Source organism: Sarcophilus harrisii, chromosome 1 (assembly GCF_902635505.1).
Source record: "Sarcophilus harrisii chromosome 1, mSarHar1.11, whole genome shotgun sequence".
Classification (NCBI taxonomy): domain Eukaryota; kingdom Metazoa; phylum Chordata; class Mammalia; order Dasyuromorphia; family Dasyuridae; genus Sarcophilus; species Sarcophilus harrisii.
In genome coordinates, this window is record NC_045426.1 from 639,260,900 (window position 1) to 639,281,134 (window position 20,235).

A 20,235-nucleotide genomic window follows, 5' to 3' on the forward strand; every position below is an offset into this window, starting at 1 on the left:
ATGGATGCTGCTGTAGAAATGCTGCAGAAAGTGCAGACTGATGTCATCTGCAGCATCTGTAGGAGCTACTTCTCTGAGCCGGTCACCCTCTATTGTGGACACAACTTTTGCAGAGAATGTCTCTCCTCCTGCTGGAGGCTAGCAACCCGGGCTTTCTCTTGTCCTGAATGCAGGCAAGTGCCCCAGAGCAGAGCATTACCCCCAGTCAATGAGCGCCTATCACAGCTGACTGAACTGGTCAAAAGGTTCAGCTTCCAAATTTTGCAAAGTACTAAAGGACAGAGCCAGTGCGTCCTTCATGGGAAAGTCTTCAAGCTCTTTTGCAAACAGGACCAGACACCACTGTGTATGGAATGCTGTGAAACCCTAGAACATGAGGCTCACGGGATCTTTCCTGTAGGAGAGGCTGCTGGTGAGTGCAGGAAACAGCTCCAGAACATGCAGAGTCATTTGGGGAAACATTTTGAAGAAACTGAGAGCCTTCTAGCTCAGCGGAGCCCTGTGGACTGGAGAAGGATGATCATAGAAGAATACCACAAACTGCACCGCTTAGTGATGGCACAAGAATTCAGCTGTATTGAAAGGATAAGGCAAGAGCAAAGGGCAAGGAAGGACAGACTAACCCAGCATAGACAAACCCTTCAGAAGCTCAAGCTAGAACTGCAGGAAGCAGGCAACCAACCGGATCTGGATCTGCTACAGGACGCCAAGCAGTTGCTGGAAAGGAGTGAGTCAGAGCTGTTCCAAAGGGACACGACTATCATCCCAGAGCTGAGAGAGTATCCTATCCCTGGCCTGATAGAGCTGCTCAATCGATTCAGAGTGGACCTCATCATGGATCCCAGATCAACCACTTCCTGTCTGAATGTTTCTGAGGATCTGAGGAGTGTGAAGGCTACAGAAGACTGGGAGGCACCCCAGCATCTTGAAGACTCTGATTGCCATGCTGTTCTTGCTAAGCAGGCCTTCTCCTCAGGCAGACACTACTGGGAGGTGGACGTGAGTCAGCTACCTCAGTGGGTAGTGGGGATCTATACCACCTACTTGAGGAGAAAAAGGGACAGGGATGTAGAGTCCTGTGACTATGCCTTCTTGCTTCGATGTGTCAAGAAGGAAGATAATTACTTTATAGGATCCTATCCTGGATCACTAAGCCATCAGTTGAAAGGCCCTATACCCAGGGTTGGGGTCTACCTGGAATATAGCCCTGGAAGTCTTGTTTTTTACAACGTTCTCCAGCGCTCCCTTATTTATAAGTTCGACCCCATTTCTTTCACAGCACCGGTCACACCTGTCTTTTGTCCTGGCCCCCCACTTCCAGGAACTAAGCCTGGTTCCATGACTCTCTTTCCAATGGACTCCCATCTTTGTGCTTGTTGCTTTTCATCTCAGTGAGCATTTCTCCAGGGAAGAATTCTCAAACCACCACCAGGCTCCCGGACTGTGGTCATTCTATTTCCAGCCTTCCTCCAAGACAAGAAGGATCGCCTATTTCATGAGGAAGAGTCCTGCTCACTCAAGACATTTGCCTTCCACCCTGCAAGCTGAAGGAGATCGTTCCCAAGTGTTTTGTGCCCTCTCATCCTCAGTAGATCCTGTCTGTTTACGAATTTTCACAATCAATTCTGCTTCAGTAGTTAAAAACAACCCAAACCTCTCATTTGAGGACTATGGTTTCTATATCCTTATGTGAGAAATAACTCTTGAATTCAGAAAAAGAGGATGTTAAAAGTCTGCTTTTGCAAAAGTGGGTGTGTCTCATTATAGAGTACATACTCACCAGGAGAGAGAAAGATCAAGCACTATATTCTTTAGCTTTACTGTCTTCATGATCCTCAGCAAGTTTAGTCTGGTTTTAATTGTAAATTCAAGATATATCTACAACAGCAGGCTGTCTTCACAGGATGTTTCTCTTACTTGTATATTTTTGGGGAAACACAAGGTATCATATCTTACACTTGTTCCAAGAATTTTTCATACTCCAGTTAGATGTATAGATTTCAATCCTTTCCTGTCCTATAATCCTTGAATTATATTAAACCTTCCTTTTTCCCTTTTTAAAATAAAATAAATTCTTGGATTTGCTGTGCTTATGTGTATTTTTGTGGTTGTTCATTTCATTTGTGTCCAACTCTTTTGCTTCATCATTTAGGGTTTTCTCACCAAAGATGCTGTAATGGTTTACAATTTTCTTCTCCAGCTCTTTTAAGATGAGCAAACTGATGCAGAGGAAAATGACTTGGTCAGAGTCCCATAACTAATAAATACTTGAAGCCAGTTATGAACTTGGACAGTATATCCTCAATCTTCTATTACTCTCTTAGTGGGAACAGAAGCATCTTTGTAGTACTGGTCATCCTGCCATCTGGGGGAGGGGATGGGGAGAAGGAGGGGAAAAATTGGAACAAGAGGTTTGGCAATTGTCAATGCTGTAAAGTATAATCTGTAAATAAAAGAAAGGGAGATGAACTGGTTTCATCCTCATTTCCTGCTTCTTTAAATACCTTCCAGGATATCTCCCCTTTCCTGTCTTAATGTCCTACCTGGCAATGCCAATTTCCTAATTTCCCCCCAAACTACCTTGAACCTTAAATTCTACTTTTCAACCAATCCATCTCCTGATGTAGTCCTAATGCATAATACAGGAATTCTTTTCTTCTACTTCTCACCTATCTTTATTATTACACATATGAGAGATATACCTATGATGGTTTTATATTTCTGTAGGGCCAGATTTACAAAACACTTTTTATATATACATTTCCTTCTTGGACCTTCACCATAATTCTTTGAGGTCAATGATATATACAGGCCTTGGCTCCATTTGAGAGAGGAACAAACTAATGCTTAGGCATAGACCAACATCATCCACCATAAACCAAAAAAGAGATAAAAGGTGATATTATAAAGAAATTAGGGGAGTGTGGACAAAATTACCTATCTGATCTATGAATAAGGAAAGAGTTTATGACTAAACAAGAGCTAGTGAGGATGGCAGGAGGTAAAATGGATAATTTTGATCACATAAAATTGAAAAAGTGTAATGGGCTGAAACTGAGCAGATGCACTTGGACAGCTGAGCACTTAAGGTTAATTACTTATTGCACAATACTTTATTAGCATATGTTTGGAAAATGGCCCTTCCCACTATCCTGTGCTGGCTTAATCTGTTGGTGTATACAGAGAATTGTAAGAGAGGATTAGAGGGTGGAATAAGACAAGGGAGAGGCAATTTTGGCTGCTGAGAGAGGAAGAAGAGAGGTGTGAAGATTCCTGTGTCCATTCTTCTCACTTCCACAAAGAATAAAGATCAAGGGCTTTTGCTTATTGCCTCCGCCCAAGAGGCAGAGTGTGTGGACCCTGGAAGAAAAGAGATAAGGGCAAGAGAGAGGGGACATGCAAAATGGAGGAAAGACAAATCCATCTGATCAAGCCTCATTTTAATGGGTGCAATAGTACAGATATATATAGCAGTAGAAAAGAAGGCAGGGTTATTCAAACACAGTACAGGGTGGGGGTCCTAGACAAAGGGTTGGTATCCTGCCCAAGGATGAGCTGCTCAGATGTTTCTGGTGGCAGGAAGCTGTATGATGTGATTAGGGGATGCCTACATATCTGCCTATTCAAAGTTAGGATGTGATTAGGAGATTCCTATTCAGGAAGTCTTTGGTATGATGCGATTAGGAGATTCAACATATTCAAGGTTGGCCTTATGTGGCTGTAGATTAGTGCCGGCTCCCCACAGCTTATCCTGAGTCTGGCTGATTTTAAAGTATCCAGGTTGCTAACTTGGTCTTCACAAAAAAGCTTTTGCAAAAAACAAAACCAATGCAGCCAAAATTAGAAGGAAAGCAGAAAACTGGGGGAGAAATTCCTTAACAAGTTTCTCTGATAATGATCCTACTTCTTAAGTTAAGCTTAAGGCTTAACCGAGCCATATTTATAAAAGAGTGATTTCCCACTTGATAAATGGTCAAAGTATATGAAAAGGAAATTCTCAGAAGAAATCAAAGCTATCAATAGTCACATGAAAAATGCTTTAAATTACCAATAATCGGGGAAATGCAAAGTAAAACAACTCTGAGGAACTGCACATACACCTATCAAGTGGACTAACATAAAAGCAAAATGACAATGTTGGAGAGGATATGGAAAAATAGGGACACATTTCTACTGATGATGAAATTTTGGAGAATTTGGAGAATAATTTGGAACTATGTATAAACTCTGCATATCCTTTCACCTAGCAGTAACATTAAATGTATATCCCATGAGATAAAAGATAAAGGAGGGCCCATACAAAATATTTACAGCAGCTCTTTTTTGTAGTAGCAAAGAATTGGAAACTAAAGGGGTGTCCATCAATTAAGGAATGGTTAAACAAGTTATAGTATATGATTATAGTATAGTATTATAATACAGTACATATATATATAGTATAATATATAGTACAGTATAATAACATTATTATACTGTAAGAAATAACATAGGAGATGATTTCAGAAAAAACAGATGATTTATATGAATTGATACAAAGTGAAATAAGTGGAACCAGAAGAATTTTATACACAGTAACAGCAATATTTTAATGATGATAAACTATGAAAGACTTAGCAACTCTGATCACTATAATGATTCATGACAATTCCAAAGTTCACATTGACAAAAATGTCTATTCACTTTTTTGGGGGAAAACTGATAAATTCTGAGTGTGGAATGAAGCATAATTCTTTTCACTGTCTTTTTACAACATAGTTAACATGGGAATGTTCTGCATTTCTTCACATAGACAATGGGAATCATCATATTGCTTTCCTTCTCAATGGAAAGGGGGAGGGGCTCATGAGAGATTTATATTTTGAATCAAAATTAAAAGATGTCAAAGAGAGGGGGCAGAGCCAAGATGGCAGAGAGGAAATACACATCTTCCTAAATTCTTCTTTTCCCTCAATCTATTTCAACAATATTAAGCATTGGAATTAGGGCTTGACTATCAGAACTCATGAATATTGGGAGTACAACACATTACCAACAGAGGATATTCTTGAAATTCACCAGAAAAGTCTGTTTTTGCTCACGGGCAGAGATGGAAGGGGTCAGGCTAGGCACAGCCATCAGGCAAGTTGGTAGTGAGATCATGGGAAACAGCTCATGCTGAGCAGGCTGAAGGGGGGTGGAGTGTGGCCTCTTCTGGGGGAAAATATGCAGGGAGAACTTTGCCACAGTGTGAGCTACTTTGCCTTGGCAACAAGTCAGTAGAACAGCAGAGAAGCTATAAACACAGAGGGTAAAAACTATAACCCCAAAAGCTAGAGTCTCTTGGGACCTGGCCACACCACTTAATATCCAGAGTGACTCAGCCTGAACACAAATGTAGCCACAGTGGTTGGTTCTAGCAAAGCCCTGGTAGTTGCCTTTCCACTGCTACTGACTTCAGGACCTGATTTCAGGTCCCAGCACAGCCAGTGAGTGCTGTCTCACTTGCCCCTTCACTGTTATTTCATGATATCTGTTGAGGCAGGTTGGAAATTACCCCACTACCCCGGATAAGCAGATCATAGTTTTTGTTTTTTCCAAATGAGCAAAAAGGCAAAGTACGTGCTAACTATTGATAGCTTCTATATGGAAAGAGAGCAGATTTCAAACACTGAAGAGACTAAAAACAGTTTGTCTCTAAATCCAAAGGTAGATATGATCTGATCCCCATCACACAAGGCTCTCATGGAAGAAATGTAAGAGTATCTTAAAAGAGAGCTAGATGAAAAATGGGGAAAGGAAAGGAAAGCTTTGCAAGAGGGTTAGGATAAGTCATTAAAAGATAGAGTGGATAAAGAAATAACCTCCCTGAAAAAACAGAGTTTGTGAAAAAACAGAAAAGATAAACAACTCCCAGGAAAACAGAATTTGCGAATTGGAAAAAGAAAATAATTCCTTAAAAAAAAAATTGGCAAAATGGAAAAAATTCCATAGAACAAAACAACTCATTTAAAAATTCAAATGGACAAATACAAAAAGAAAAAAAAAGCAAATGAAGAAAATAATTCATTAAAAATCAGACTTGAACAAATGGAAATGAATGACTTGAGGAGACACCAATAATCAGTCAAGAAAACAAACAAAAAAAAAAATAGAAAAAAAGGATTATTGGACTCCCTGAAAATGATGATGAAAAAGAGAGCCTAGACATTATTTTTCAGGAAATCACCAAAGAGAACTGCCCAGATGTTATAGAAACAGAAGGCAAAATAGCCATTGGAAGAATTCATCGATCACCTACTGAAAGAGATTCCAAAATCAAAACGCCAAGAAATATTGTGGCTAAATTCCAGAACTATCATCACACCAAGGGAAAAATACTACAAGCAGCCAGAAAAAAAAAATTCAAATACCGAGGAGCCACAATAATGATTACCCAGAATTTAACAGCATCCACATTAAAGGCCTGAAGGGCCTGGAATCCGATATTCCAAAAGGCAAAAGAACTTGGTATGCAGCCAAGAATAAAATACCCAGCTAAACTGAACATTTTCTTCCAGGGAAGAAGATAGATATTCAGTGAAATAGGTGAATTCCATTTATTCCTGATGAAAAAACCAGAGCTAAACAAAACGTTTGACCTCCAAATATAGGACTCAAGATGTAATGCTGGAGAAACTGAGGCAAGATAGAGATTAGAATTTTTAATATTTGAAAGGGAGAGATTTACTGGGACCAAATGGATCCATGGTTTGGTCCCAGAGCTGAATGAGACTATCATCTCCAAGAATCCAGTATCTAGCAGCCGATGTGACTTCTCAATGACATATTTATACACAGTAGTTAAGCAAAGGCAAGCGGATGAAGTCCAAACTCTGGTGAGCATGGAATCTTCAGGCAGGAACCATTAAAACAGTTCTGACATGTTGGGGGTTAGGATCTTAAATTCTTACTAACAGGGAGGTAAGAAAGTGTCTGGCTAGAGACAGAAAGTCTGGACTCCCCTTTTTTGAGTTTACAGATTGACAATTTATATCCTCTGAGTTATACCAGTCTTAATGAACGGGGTGGGGGGTGCAACTAAGAGGATTGAGGCAGAACAATTAAGGAAACTGAGGCAGGACCAATTAGAGAAACTGAGTCAGGACAATTTAGGGAAACTGAGCCAGGACAATAAAAGAGAACTGTGGCACAAGAAAGAGAAGCATAAAAAGGTAAAAAGAACTCTTGAGAATTGTATTTCTGTTATGGGTATACATAAAGAATACATGTATAGTTTGGTTTTACTGTTATATAAAAAAGGAACTAGAGGTGGAAAAGAAATTGTACCAGAGAAAGGGAAAAGTGGAGGTAAAAAGAGGGAAACTACATCTCATGAAGAGGCAAAGGAAACCTATTACATCTGAGGGAATGAAGGGAGGGGAATGAACATAGTGTAAATCTTACTCTCATCAGATTTGGCTCAGAGAGAAAATATTAGACATATTTGGTTTACATAGAAACTTCTCCCAGCTCATTGAAAAGTGGGAGGGGAAAAACAAAAAGGGAAGAGTTAGGGTAAATATAAGGGAATACAGATATAGTAAGGAAAAGGTTTAAGAAAAGAGGAGTGACTTCAAGGGAAGGGAGGGATTCTAAAGAGGGAGGGCTGTGTGAGGCAAATGGTGCTCATAAGTCTAAAACTGGGGAGGGAGTAAGGGGGAAAGGAAAGAAAAAAGCATAACTTGGGGGATGATAAGATGGCAGGTAATAAAGAATTATCAAATTATTACTCTTTGCAGATGATATGATGGTATACTTAGACAACCCCAGAGATTCTACTAAAAAGTTATTAGAAATAATCCAAACTTTAGCAAAGTTGCAGGATACAAAATAAAGCTACATAAATCATCAGCATTTTTATATATCACTAACAAAATCCAACAGCAAGAGATTCAAAGAGAAATTCCATTTAAAATAACTGTCGATAGCATAAAATATTTGGGAATCTATCTGCCAAGGGAAAGTCAGGAACTATATGAGCAAAACTACAAAACACTTTTCACACAAATAAAGTCAGTTCTAAACACCTGGAAAAATATTAAGTGCTCCTGGATAGGTCAAGCGAATATAATAAAGATGACAATACTCCCTAAACTAATCTATTTATTTAGTGCTATACCAATCAGACTCCCAAGAAACTATTTTAAGGACCTAGAAAAAAATAACAACAAAATTCATCTGGAAGAACAAAAGGTCAAGAATTTCAAGGGAACTAATGAAAAAAAGTCAAATGAAGGTGGCCTAACTGTACCTGATCTAAAACTATATTATAAAGCAACGGTCACCAAAACCATTTGGTATTGGCTAATAAATAGACTAGTTGATCAGTGGAATACGTTAGGTTCACAGGACAAAATAGTCAATAAATACAGCAAGCTAGTGTTTGACAAACCCAAAGACCCCAGCCTTTGGGATAAGAATTCATTATTTGACAAAAATTGCTGAGAAAATTGGAAATTAGTATGGCAGAAACTAGGCATTGACCCATGCTTAACACCATACACCAAGATTAGATCAAAATAGGTTCATGATTTAGGCATAAAGAATGAGATTATAAATAAATTAGAAGAACATAGGATAGTTTACCTCTCAGACCTGTAGAGGAGGAAGGAATTTGTGACCAAAGAGTTCATTATTGATCACAAAATAGAAAATTTTAATTATATTAAGTTAAAAAGCTTTTGTACAAATAAAACTAATACAGACAGGATTAGAAGGGAATCAATAAACTGGGAAAACATTTTTACAGCTAAAGGTTCTGATAAAGGCCTCATCTCCAAAATATAGAGAGAATCGACTCTATAAGAAATCAAGCCATTCTCCAATTGATAAATGGTCAAAGGATATGAATAGATAATTTCTGGATGAAGAAATTAAAACTATTTCTAGTCATAGGAAAAGGTGTTCCAAATCATTGTTGCGCAGAGAAATGCAAATTAAGACAACTCTGAGATGTCATTACACACCTGTCAGATTGGCTAAGATGACAAAAGATCATGACGAATGTTGGAAGGGATATGGGGAAAACTGGGACACTGATACATTGTTGGTGGAGTTGTGAACTTATCCAACTTATCCAACCATTTTGGAGAGCAATTTGGAACTATATTCAAAAAGTTATGAAACTGTGCATACTCTTTGATTCAGCAGTATTACTACTGGGCTTATATACCAAAGAGATATTAAAGAAGGGGAAAGGAGCCATATGTGCCAAAATGTTTGTGGCAGCCCTTTTTGTAGTGGCTAGAAACTGGAAATTGAAGGGATGGCCACCAATTGGAAAATGGCTGAATAAATTGTGGTGTATGAATGTTATGGAGTATTATTGTTTTGTAAGAAATGACCAGCAGGATGAATACAGAGAAGTTTGGAGAGACATATATGAACTGACGCTAAGTGAAATGAGCAGAACCAGAAGATATACTTCAACAACAATACTACATGATGATCAATTCTGATGGAACTGTCTATCTTCAACAGTGAGAGGATCCATATCAGTTCCAATTGATGTGTAATGAACAGAACCAGCTACACCCAGCGAAAGAACACTGGGAAATGAGTATGGACCACAACATTTCCACTCTTTCTGTTATTGTTTGCTTGCATTTTTGTTTTTTTCCTTCTCAGTTTATTTTTACCTTCTTTCTAAATTTGATCTTTCCTGTGCAACAAGATAACTGTATAAATATGTATACATATATTGTATACATATATATACACATATACTTTAACCTATTTAACATGTATGTGACTACCTGCCATCTAGGGGACGGTAGGGGGAAGAAGGGGAAAAGTTGGAACAGAAGGTTTTGCAAGTGTCAGTGTTGAAAAATTACCTATGCATATGTTTTGTATATAAAAAGCTATAATAAAAAAAAAGAGATCTCTACAGAGAGGTGATGCTGGAGAATTATGGTCTCATTTTTCTGGGTAAGAATTTATCATTAAGGTTCCCCTTATTAAAGTACCTCCAGCAGAAGAAATTCAAGTGTCACATTCAGAGACAATTCAGTTAAATTCAGTAAACAGTCATTAGGTGTCTATCAGACATGCCAAGTTGTGCTAAACTCTGGGGATACCAAAAGAGGCAAAAGATAATTCCTGCTCTCATGGAGTTTGCAATCTAATACTATATAGTATATATGTATGTATATGTATGAATATGTGTATATATATATATATATATATATGTGTGTGTGTGTGTGTATATATGTGTGTGTGTGTGTGTGTGTGTGTGTGTATGGGTGTGGGTGGTGTGGTATATGGCCATGTACACACATGCATGTATCAGGATTACCAGTCTCCAAACCTGATATTATCCCTTAGCTAGAGAGAGGAAAAGAGTTATGGGCTCTAGATAATCAAGGGTCTGAGGAAATGGAGATCTTTGGAGATAATTGCAGAGATAAATGGAGAAGGTTCCAGTCTCCTAAATCTAACATTAACCCATAAAAATTTAAGAACAACATTTCTTAATATATAGCAGTATACCAAATACTTTCAAAGTACAGAGACCTACACTTTTTTAATGGTAAGAATAAGAACAATTACCAACTGATAAATGGATATGATAAATGATAAATGATAAAAAGATATGAAATAGGCATATTTTAAAGGAAAAAAATTCAAGCTATCAAAAGCTGTGGGGAGCTGGCACTAATCTACAGCCTCATAAGGCCAACCTTGAATCTCCTAAGCACATTATACCAAAGACTTCCTGAATAGGAATCTCTAATCACATCCTAACTTTGAATAGGCAGATAGGCATCCCCTAATCACATCATAGAGCTTCCTGCCACCTGAAACATCTGAGCAGCTCATCCTTGGGCGCGATATCAACTCTTTGTCTAGGACCCCCACCCTGTACTGTGTTTGAACAATGCTATATATATCTGTACTATTGCACTCATTAAAATGAGGCTTGATCAGATGGATTTGACTTGCCTCCATTTTGCATGTCCCCTCTCTCTTGCCCTTATCTCTTTTCTTCCAGGGTCCACACACTCTGCCTTGCGGGCTGAGGCAAAAAGCCATATGAAAAAAATGTTCCAAAATACTAGTAATTAGATAAGTGCAAACTAAAGTAAATTTTAGTTCTACCTCATTCTTCTCAGATTAGCAAAGATGAAAAAAAAATGGAAAATGACAGACGGTGATGGAGTTGTGGGAAAGCAAGTACATTGATCCACTGTTGGTTGAGATATGAATTGGTACAGATATTCTAGAAAACAATTTAGAATTGGGCCTTAAAAGCCACTAAATTGTGCATGCTTTTTGAACTGATAATACCACTACTAGCATGATATCACAGAGATCAATGAAAGAAGAAGAGTATCTATATGGGCAAAATATTAGTAGCAGCTTTTTTATAATGTCAAAAAAATCAATGGTAAAGGAGTGCCCATCTTTTGGAGAATGACTGAACAATTATGATATATGAAAGTAATAGAATAATATTATAAGAAGAAGTGGGAAAGGAATGGTTTCAGAGAACCTAGGAAGATTATGTAAACTGATGGAGGGTAAAATGAGTAAAAGCTGGGGAATTATGACAACAGCATTGTGAATAAATACAACTCTGATAAACTTAAGAACATTGACCAGTGCAATGACTAACTATATTTTCACAGGACTGATGAGGAATAATACTCCCCACTTCCTAACATGAGGTGATAGATGCAGTGTGTGGAATGAGACAATATATATGTATATATATTTTTGGACAGAAGGAGAATTTGTTTTGCTTTATTATGTGTTTTTGTCACAAGAATGTTGTTTTTCTTTTTTTCTTTTCAATTTGGGGACAGAGATGGGAGAAAGATAAAAAAAATGTTTGTTCATTGAAAAATAAGACAATTTTTAAAAACTCCAAATATAGAAACTTGCTAGAAGAAATTAAAACTATACACTATGATGACGTACAGGTTATCTGTTTTGTCTACTACTGAAGTTGTCCCAAAGATGTTTTCTGTCAGTGTACTGAAGGTGGATTTATATCCCATCAATTTTATTTGGTTACAAAAAAATCAGAAATTTTATCCACCTGAATGATAGTTTATAGAACATTAAACATAAAAGAATACTCATCCTCAGAGTATTTCTATCTGAACCCCATCGTTCAGTCATTAAATAAACTGACAATCAAAAAACAATAAAAAAGAAAATAACCCCCCAAAAAGGAAGTTCATAATAAGCATAATAAATGATAGTTGGTTAATTGACTGATGACTTCCTCTTTTTTTTATTTTAAGGAGTTGGAACCTTGATATTTCTGAGACCAAAGTATTCTTTTGACATCTATTGTTTTCTCTTCAGTTGCCTGGAGTAGAAGAATAGTGTCATGATCTGGGTGGTACAGATTATAAAAGGGAAGAATTATGGGATGAGATTACAAACAGAGATATTAAACCAGTTCTGGTTTTACACACACCCACTTAAAATGTCTGTTCGTTGGTTACTAAAATTTACTGGATTGGTATCTGTTAGAGGAAGAGGTGATTTAAAAATTGTCGGGTGTTTGGTTGAAGTGCAGGTATTTAAGACCAAAGAAAAAACTTTTTGAAGCTAATATACAAAAAAAATTCCAAGAGAACCATTTAATCATCTCCAATCAAAGAATTGGAAAGCTCAATGAACTTGGCTGGGAGAGTAAAGACTATATCTGAAGTATATTAAATTCACAGGTCACAGAGCTGTAGGCTCTTTTTTTGTATGTGAGGTAATTGAGTTAAATGACTTGCCTACAGTCCCCCAACTACTAAGTGTCAAATTGACAGGTCCTCCTGACTCCAGGGCTGGTGTTCTTTTTTCATGTAGCTTCCCAAGACTGTAGATTCTTAAAGAAGACCTGGTATTCCTGTGTTCCTTTAACAAAGGAAATAGGAGAGGGACTGGTGTGTGTTTAACCATCTTACTGGTTAGATTTCAACTAAGTAGTGTTGATCTGTCACCTGAATTTAGTGTCTGTCCTAGCAACTAATAGTGTTCTGCACACAGCAGGAAGTTACAAATTGACTATTAACGATCCTGGACTTGTGCAAGTTTGTTTTGTATCTATCAATAAAAATGAATTTATTTAACAATTATTGCTTCTGTTACTAACTCTAGCGCAAACAGGCCAGGATTCTCATCTATGAAAAGTGGAGATACAAGGTTTCCTTTTCAATCTGCTTGTCATCAAGCAATTAGGAAATGCCTACTGTGTGCTGGTTACTAGACATGCAAGAACAAAACTTAAAGAATCCTTGTCTTTAAGGAAATTATGTTTCCTTGGAATGCTCACATCCTCTCAGACAATTTTATGTGTGGTAGGTAAAGGAGTACATGACACTGCAGCCTTCAAAGGAGCCTTCAAAGGAAGGCAAAAGGGCACATCCCTGATGTGTGCTGGGACCAGGGACCTGCTTCTTTACCCTGGTAGAGAGTGTAGAGGACAGAGGCACCTTCCTCCTGTACATCCTAATTCTCACCTTCTTCTCTTCTTCCTTCCCTTTGTGTGAATTGAATATCCATGAACCAAGCAGAAAATGTGTCTTGCAATATTTATTTATTAATATCAAAGCTAGGGTTTTTATACTCTTTAAGTTAGTGTTGCATTAATACCAGCTACCTCCAGGTGATGCTCTATACATTCTAGAGTTAATGTGTAGATTATACTTTGACATTTAAGTTCCACCTTAACTAGCAAAAACAATATATTTGTTGTAACAGGGTCCTAAGTAACTGTAATTATTAATACCAAAGCATTTGTCAAAAGAGTAAATAGCTGAAATAAACAATAACAAGGTATTTGTGAAAGCAAACTTGTAAATAGCAGAAATGATCAATAACAAAGAATTTGTCAAAACGGTTGTAAATAACATAATTGTGCTGCTTTGTTCCTATTACATGCATTTTCCATCAAGATTATCCTAAATTTATCTCGAGTATATCTCTCATTCATTGTTAAGGGAGGTGGTAGGCCAATGCTTCGAATTGTTTGCTCTTACAGAGAACAGATCTCAAGTAATAAACCTGGATTTAACTCTTTCTGTACATAGACTTACTCAATACCGACCCTCTATATCTGTCCCTTTTTTTATTCAGAAGAAGTCTATGAACTTCAGTTCCCAAAATTGACGGATGATGGAAAAACATACTGTAAAGTACAAGAGGCTAAGCCAACGAATATATCAATAACACATGCTAAAGGAACAAAATGCAAAAGTATAGAAGTCAGATTATTTATAGGATTTGTCTTTTTTATCCATTCAAATATTTGGTTTGCTATGCTATTGGAATAATTCCAGGGACACTAGTTTTTGCCATATTTTCTTCCACAGCAGCTGAGAAATATCCCAAATGAAATTAATTATGTATAGCTCCATTTATTCTGTTGCTTATTTGAAGCCATGTCACATTGGTGGTATCATTATTCCACCTACATGGAGTTACTCATATATGAATGAATCTATAATCATAAGCTAGTTATAATGGAGTTTCCAAATTGTTTACATGATCCCCTACCCACATTAGTGATTGTTATATGAAGTTTAATTCTTGTTTTAACTCATTATCTACATTAATTTGTTCTTTAGGAGCATATGACACAGTTTTTACTACTTGATTTGTGAATCGGGCAGTCTGAATAGATTCTGTTAGCACTGTAGCTGAAAGGTCAAGTGAAGTAATATTGACTATAGCTGCTAGAACTCCAGCAATGAGTAATCCAACAAATTTCCTATTGTTTTCTAATTTTCTTTTGATGTTATCTCAAGCCTCTTTACCTGCTAACTTGTACCAATTGTGATTAATCTTAATAGGAACCATCACATAGATATTCAATAATAAGAACCAATAATAAGAATTAGAAATAAAACATTGGATTAAATGTAACGTTTTACAATATATCCTCCTGGCACATTCATGATTTGGATTCCAATGCCATTTCTTAAAACAGTTTCTGTAGTTAGAAACATCTGTGGATATTTTAAACATGCCTGTACAGTATATTTCTGAGGGGACTGAAACATCATGAAATCCCATATCTGAGATGTGAATTTGTCCCACTCTAAGTCCGAAATATATTTAACAGAAGACCCATACAGACACTAGATAGTTTGGGGTCCATTCACCAATCAGTTCTAGTTCTTTCCCAAACCAATGGAACCCCAAATCCTCTGGGGGCAGGAATGATGATCTCATTTTCTAAAACTACTTGCTGCTGAGAATGGGCATAGAGCTGAGTCACCTTCAGGGTCTCATCTTTTTATGGAGGGGGTTGTAAGCTGGAACTGATTGATTCAACTTCTTGAAGCTGGCCAATGAAGCTGACCAAAATCTAGGATAAAAAACAAATCTAACAAAAGGAGGTTAGGATGATCTGAGATAAAAAGACAAACCCAGAGGGACTGTGATAAGATGTAGAGAGCCCTGTGTAGATTAGCCAGGAACTTTTCATGTAAAGAAATATATTTGTGTCACAGGACACAGTACATAGAAATGTTAAGGATATTTCAGTTTTAGTTTCAATAAACAATAAAAATTTAAGTCTTAGTGTCAATCATGTTATTTGTTCTTATATTATTTTGGAAACCTTTAAGGACCTTATTTCATACAGACACAAACATCTACATATATCTATAACAGATAGATGACCAGGCCAAATACTCATTCACCAAATTATTTAGGATATAATGACTACATATTTTCAGATTGAAAACAAGAAGATATTATATAATTGAATTGTGTTCATGGCTTCTTTTGACCATTTGGCCTGATTATAGAAATTTGTTATGGGACGAAAATACAGGGGTATGATGACAATGCCATCAAAACTGGTTTTTCAGGTATGCCTGGGAGCATACACATCCCAGGCTTGGGATTTAAGGGCTTGGGAACTTTAGGAAAACAGAAAAGCAGTTCATCACTACTTAAAAACCTTTGGCAACAAATAGCCTGCTTTTGAATTATTGAGAGTCACACTTCTGAGGGCCTTGTCAACTAAAAGAAGGCACAAGGTTTATTTAGCCTTATTAGTTTTACTTTATAACATTTTATAAATGTAATTTATGGAATTAGGTATTCCTAATGACAGGATAAAGTATCCTTAGGTCAATTTGATATCTAATTATAAAAGTTCTGCCTTATAGCCTGACTCAAGAATAATCAGGTGGGTTCTTATCCAAGGAGACCCAACTGGGAAACTGTCAGAAGGATCCCATCTTGAGTGGAGACCAAGGCTACCTTCCTAACTCTTGTCCAGATACTGATCTCCACCTATAACAATTCAGGATCACATTTCTGTGACTACGTAGCTTATAGTATTTCTTTCAAATGGTGGGTTACTGATTTTATAATCAGGCAATCAAATTCAATACTCAAAAGAATATCAGTTACAGTCCCAAGAGATTTTATCTCTAACATCAAATTCTACTTATTGCAGCTTAGAGCTAGACAAATTATTTTTATAAAGTTTACCAGAATTTACCCACATAGGAGATTTTGTTGAACTTATATATTTAATTCACCCTACCGCAAAGGATTATTCATTAAATAAGCCTCTAGATTCTTAGTAAACACATTTCTTGTTTAGGAACTAGACTTCTTAAACAGGCACATTTTTCAGAACTGATGACATTGCTTACTCTGATGCTTTCAAGAAAACTGGCAAGTTTATAAATTAAGGGAGGTGACAGAGACTCCCAGAAGGAGCTGAGCTTCTTTTTTCCTGCCCCAACCATTCTTAGTGTTTTTATGGATTGTGCTGTTTGATAACTCCCAGACTCTGTGAATAGGGAGAAAGGTGCTGCATATCTTGATACCTGAAGGCAAGCTAATAAGGCTTTCATCTCTTCCCTCTTGTTCCACACATAATAATGATCAGTTTTAGGTTTAACATGATGACAACAATTCCAAATAATTTAGTTACTAATTTTAGATTTTTCCTAAGTAATAACCAAATAGTCTTAGCTGTAATTTCCTCTTAATTTTCTAGCAATGGTGAAAATACCTAATTCCATAAATTACATTTATAAAATGTTATAAAGTAAAACTAATAAGGCTAAATAAACCTTGTGCCTTCTTTTAGTTGACAAGGCCCTCAGAAGTGTGACTCTCAATAATTCAAAAGCAGGCTATTTGTTGCCAAAGGTTTTTAAGTAGTGATGAACTGCTTTTCTGTTTTCCTAAAGTTCCCAAGCCCTTAAATCTTGTGTAAACACAATTAGTGCAAATAGATTACAATTTACATATCCCTTTAGTGGACTTTGATTATAACTCTGTTAAAACTGCTTTTATTATCATATTTCAAATAACACATTTCACTGAATTATGTATCCTCTATGCACTGTCCTCCTAGTCCTGGTGAGGCCTTAATTTAATTTACACACACGCAAAAATCATATATCTCAACATCAGCATTGTATGTGGGTCACATCAAAAAACCCATATAAAGTTATCAACTATGAAGCAATTGTATCCAATAAAGCAGTTAACATTCACATAGCATTTGTTTTATGCTAAGCACTTTTGCAATCGTGATCTTCACAACAGCAATCATTATTATTTTGTTACAGTTCAAAAAACTGGTCAGAAAGAAAATAATTTGCAATAAATTACATAGCTAATACATTTCTGTATTGAAACAGAATGGTGGGCTTACTGAAAGCAGAGGCTGATTGGCTTTCTCACCTTGCACTGTCATGTTGGGTGCTGCCAGGGGCACCCAGATTCTTCCCAGGCAGTTCCTGGACAGAACTTGCTGCAGGTTGGAGTGACTGGTGCCAGGATCCATCTTTGATGGTAGTTTCAGGTGTCAAGGCTCAGGGAATGCTGACCATAGTGCCTGACCCCCACTCTGTAAAAGGCTAAAATCTTAAAAGGTGTGCTTGAATCAGACAACCAAGCACATAAGGCTAATTACCTATTGGACAATAACTCTATTAGCATATGTTTGGAATTTTTCTTCTCACAGTTAATGCTGGCTCAATGCTGATTTAACCAGCAGGGGATTCAGGGCTAGGGCTGTTTCCATGTTATGCTATGTGTTAACCACATAAATAGCATATTTGCTATCTGAAAAAATATTAAGAGGTTCTTGAACAGTATACAGTGCAATAATAATTGCATATAACTCATTCTGCTGTGTAGACAAATGTACTAAAAACATATTTAGTAGTAGGTGAAATATAGAGGCTAATTGTTTATTAATAATATCTGCAAATACCAGCCAGTACTTGCAGCTGATCTTCAGACTTCTTTTTGAATTAGGGTTAGAATCTCTTCTTAAAATTTTGAATTATTTTGTCAATTTATGTGTTTTCAAACTCAAATACAGTTTCATCCAATTAATATCCCTCAACAATTTTTCATAATCATTTAGAGTAACTAAATTATCCTTTCTAATTTCTATTTTAAAATTGGTCTAGAATCAGTGATATGTTGTATCCAGAATGCCTCTTTTCCTGTACTTCCAAAATCTTCACCACCCCAAATTTTGTTTCTTTTCCTACTTTTTTTGTAAGATATTAGTAACTGTGCTATTTTCTTTCCATTAAAAAAAAAATATTGTGGTGAGGAGTGCTATAGCAAAGAATACATATTTTCCCTAAAGAATGAGAATCTACTACTCCAAGTATAACCTTAAACGCTAGTAGTGACTGTGAACTATATCCTAAAATGAAACTGAGGGAAGAGGACCCAAGACTCCAATGGGGAGAGAATATCTTCCATATTATCAGTAACTTGGTATAACACCTAGAGGAATAAATCAAGGCCAGCACTTCTTAAGTAGAGTGCATTAAATTCTGTACTGTCAATAAGTTGAATTTAAGATATTGTTTGCAGGCACAGTTCGAGGGGAAGTAAGGGAAAATGCAGCTCCCATTGTTTGACTGGCCCAGAGTTGGCCGGGGAATGGTTTCCAGATATCAGATTATCTCCCTTGTCTTTCTGAAAGTGACATTCAGAAGCCCAATGTCTGCCCTTCCTACATAAAGTCAAAGGTTTATCTGCTGAACTACCTTTGGATAGTACAATTTTTCCTCATGTGACCCAACTCTCCATAATTATAACATCTATGAGAATTTGAAAAATTCTGAGATTAAGATGTGTACTGATTTAGCACAGCAACCATTACTGCAGCTTGAAAAGTAGAAGTCCCAACATTCTGACACCTTAGAATCATTTCTGCTAAAGACTTTTTTGGTTTTCCCCCAGTTAATGCTTTCTTACAATCCACATTAACATTTTCTTCCTTTTTTTGTGTGTGTGTGTGTTTTAGGATTTATTTATTTTATGTTAAACATGGTAAAAGTATATGTAAATTCAATATAAGCATATGTATATATACACTTACCTTGCTACAGAAGAAAAATCAAATCAAAAAGGAAAAAAATGAGAAAGAAAATAAAATGCAAGCAAACAACAACAAAAGAAGTGAAAATGTTATGTTGTGATCCACACTCAGTTCCTACAATCCTCTCTCTAGATGTAGATGGCTCTCTTCATCACAAGATCATTGGAACTGGACTGAATCATCTTATTATTGAAAAGAGCCATGTTCATCACAACTGATCATTGTATAGTCGTAATGTTGCTATGTATAATGATCTCCTGGTTCTGCTCACTCACTTAGCATCAGTTTATATAAGTCTCTCTAGGCCTTTCTGAAATCATCCTGCTGGTCATTTCTTATAGAATAATAATACTCCATTACATTCATATACCATAACTTGTTCAGACATTGTCCAACTGATGGGCACTCACTCAGTTTCCAGTTTCTTGCCACTACAAAAAGGGCTGCCACAAACATTTTTGCACATGCGGGTCCCTTTCCTTCCTTTATAATCTCTTTGGGACATAAGCCCAGTAGAAACACTGATGGATCAAAAAGTATGCACAGTTTGACAACCTTTTGATCATAGTGATTGCGTTCCTGGTTTAATGTGTTTCAATTTTATTTTTTTTCTACTACCATTTACTTTTTTGCCAAGAAAGAGAAACAGTAACATTTGTATGTTTGTTTTGTTTCAGGTTGTAAGAACCCATCTAAGAGAATTTTATTCTGAAGGAGGATTACCTGAAGAGGCTAAATTGTATGGAAAGATATATTAAAATTCTCCAATCCCCAAGTCCTAAACTTTGGAAAGACCTGTAGACAGAAGGCCATTTAGAACAGAATATATTAAATAATACCATTAGGTAAGAGAAAATAAATCCCCCAAGAATTGGCAGACT

At 36.6% G+C, this 20,235-nt stretch overlaps 1 protein-coding gene across 1 annotated transcript in view; it reads left to right on the forward strand.

The window, feature by feature from the left end:
- Positions 1–20,235, forward strand: part of LOC100926731 (putative tripartite motif-containing protein 64B) — a 24,806-nt gene continuing 4,571 nt past the window's right edge. Inside the window, exons 1-2 of the mRNA XM_031947534.1 lie at positions 1–1,284; positions 1,463–1,689. Coding sequence (XP_031803394.1) covers positions 1–1,284; positions 1,463–1,689 — 1,511 coding nt within the window. The remainder of the gene's footprint in view (positions 1,285–1,462; positions 1,690–20,235) is intronic.